At 41.2% G+C, this 2,500-nt stretch overlaps 1 protein-coding gene across 1 annotated transcript in view; it reads left to right on the top strand.

The window, feature by feature from the left end:
• The window catches only part of LOC138028274 (ubiquitin carboxyl-terminal hydrolase 25-like), a 43,645-nt gene that overhangs the window by 33,246 nt on the left and 7,899 nt on the right, over positions 1–2,500 (top strand). Inside the window, exon 20 of the mRNA XM_068875748.1 lies at positions 2,033–2,369. Coding sequence (XP_068731849.1) covers positions 2,033–2,369 — 337 coding nt within the window. The remainder of the gene's footprint in view (positions 1–2,032; positions 2,370–2,500) is intronic.

The raw sequence follows: 2,500 nt of genomic DNA, 5'->3' as shown, positions 1-2,500 counted from the left end.
TTGAACGGACTTTCCTCAATGATTTGCGCTGTATATGTTAAACATGTAATCGTAATTTTGTGAAAACTTTGGAAACACATCCAGGTGATCTGGTGACGTAATTTGGTGGACTGGAAAGAAAAATTTTAACGCCGTATCCCACAACCGCGCGCGGCCTTAGGCGTTGTTTCCAAACCCTGCAGTATTGCCATCGCCAAAACTCAACAGATCATTACGTGTCTATCACATTTCCTGTTACTGAATGAACATTCAAGTAGACCCGACAAGATCTAACCTCGCCTCTGCCATGTTGAATTCGAAAATAAGGCCGCGCGCGGTTGTGGGATACGGCATTAAACTTTTTTTTTCCCCAGTCCTCCGAATTACGTCACCAGATCACCTGGATGTGAAAATTAATCCTTAATTGCCCTCAATCCCATGCGATTTCATGTACAAAACGATCGATCAGTTCAGTAAGCTTTCAAAGCACCATGGAAGCCTGTTTGACTGATTGATCAAAAGGCTTACAACCAGAACAATTACTTCCTTTTCAAGTTTTATCGGAATCGCGTTAACAGAGAACGAAAACTTTGCAAGTCCAACTATTATCAAGCCAAAGTCAACGACCTCAATGGTATTGATTCTAGGAAATGGTGGAATGAGTGTCGCCGTGTCTGTGGTATGCAGAAATTCTCTGGAGATTTGGCCGCTTAACTCCTTTACGGCATGCCACCGACGAAGATCAATATTATAAGCTTAGCCAACGATATTAATAATAGCTTTCTGGAGCCCCAGCAGGTGTTCGAGCCTTTACAAGCATCTTACCGTCTAGTTACAACTGGTTATCAAGTACCTACCTTGTCACCAGAGGTAGTGGCCCGTGTCTTAATTACCGTTAATACAACTAAAGCTGGTGGTCCTGACAGAATCCCCAATTGGATGTTACGTGACTATGCATATGAACTTGCTTATCCTGTTAGTACGATTATTAACTCATCTTTAGCTGGGGGAATCTCCCCGATGTATGGAAATGTGCAAACGTCACTCCTATACCCAAAGTGTCAAAAGTTGAAGATATCAAAAAGGACCTTAGACCAATCTCCCTTACTCCTACGTTGTCAAAGATAGCTGAACATTTTGTTGTTCAAGATCATGTGAAACCTGCAATTCTTAGGAAGTTAAAATCTGACCAGTTTGGCTGTATTCCTGCTCATCAACTACCCACGCTTTAATAACTATGATTCATAACTGGGCGAAAGAAACTGATGGTTTAAGTAATAATGTTAGAGTCTTTGTGTTGGACTACAAGAAGGCCTTTGATCTTATAGATCATTCCTTACTTTTGATTAAGCTTTCTGATTACGATATTAATCCTTATATCATCAATTGGATAGGCGACTTTCTAAGTAATCGTTTTCAAAGAGTTAAATTAGCTGAAGATTGTTTCTCAGAATGGCACTCTGTACCCGCCGGGGTTCCTGAAGGGACAAAGCTCGGCCCCTAGCTTTATATTGCTATGATCGATGATCTTGTAGTGCCCTCTGCGAATGGTACGGTTAAGTATGTCGACGACACAACGGTTTATGAAGTAGTTGACAGCAGAGAGGTCAGCCAGGCACAGAATGCCATTAATGAGATAACACAGTGGTTCGAGATCAATAAGTTTTCAATTACATCCCAAGAAATGCAAAGAGCTTAGAATTTCCTTTTGACGTTCTCCGGCGATTCGCGAGCTAGTATCAATTAACGAAACCGCTATTATTGATCTTGTTAAGTCTGTGAAAGTACTAGGTGTGATTATTCAGGATAATTTGAAATGGAATCAGCATGTAGATGCTACCGTTAAAAAAGCGGCAAGGAGATTGTACTGAATTAAATTTTTTTAATTATGTAATGTAAACCTTATCAATTCAGTTATAACTGCAATCTAAGGTAATAATAAAGTATCTATCTATCTATCTATCTATCTATCTATCTATCTATCTGATATCTTTGTTTATTTACAAACCGTTAAATTTTTTTCCGTGTTCTTTGTTCGTTCATTCTCCAACAGAAAACCATTGCAAGGCCTTAGTTCCCAGGCCAGACATTGTCGTTGACACTGAATCTGCACCCCATTCTCCTAACATGTCTGAAAACGGCGAAGCCGCTTCTACCTCTTTGGCTGAAGCTGCAAGGAGCTTAGGACTAGAAGAAGCTCTAACTCAGTACTGCATTCAACAAAAGACCCATTTAGAAAGGCTCTTACGCGAGTACACACCAGATCACCCTGGAGATGTGCGCCTGGAACATTTTGCTATCTACCTGATGAAATGTAAAGCGGCTGAGAGCACAATCAGCCTGGCCATTCTGGAACAGATTGTTGAAGATATAAGGACACAAGAGGAAACGTAAGTTATTGACTGGCTGGCTGACTGAGCGACTGAGGGACTGACTTGTGGGCTGACTAACTGTCCAAGTATCTGACCGCCTGATTGACTGGCGGACTGATTGGCCAAAAATTTACTAACCGACCAATGGG

The sequence above is a fragment of the Montipora capricornis genome, chromosome 13 (genome assembly GCF_036669925.1).
Source record: "Montipora capricornis isolate CH-2021 chromosome 13, ASM3666992v2, whole genome shotgun sequence".
Taxonomy (NCBI): domain Eukaryota; kingdom Metazoa; phylum Cnidaria; class Anthozoa; order Scleractinia; family Acroporidae; genus Montipora; species Montipora capricornis.
Note: the sequence above shows the minus strand (reverse complement) of the source record. Positions and strands in the feature narration are given on the sequence as shown.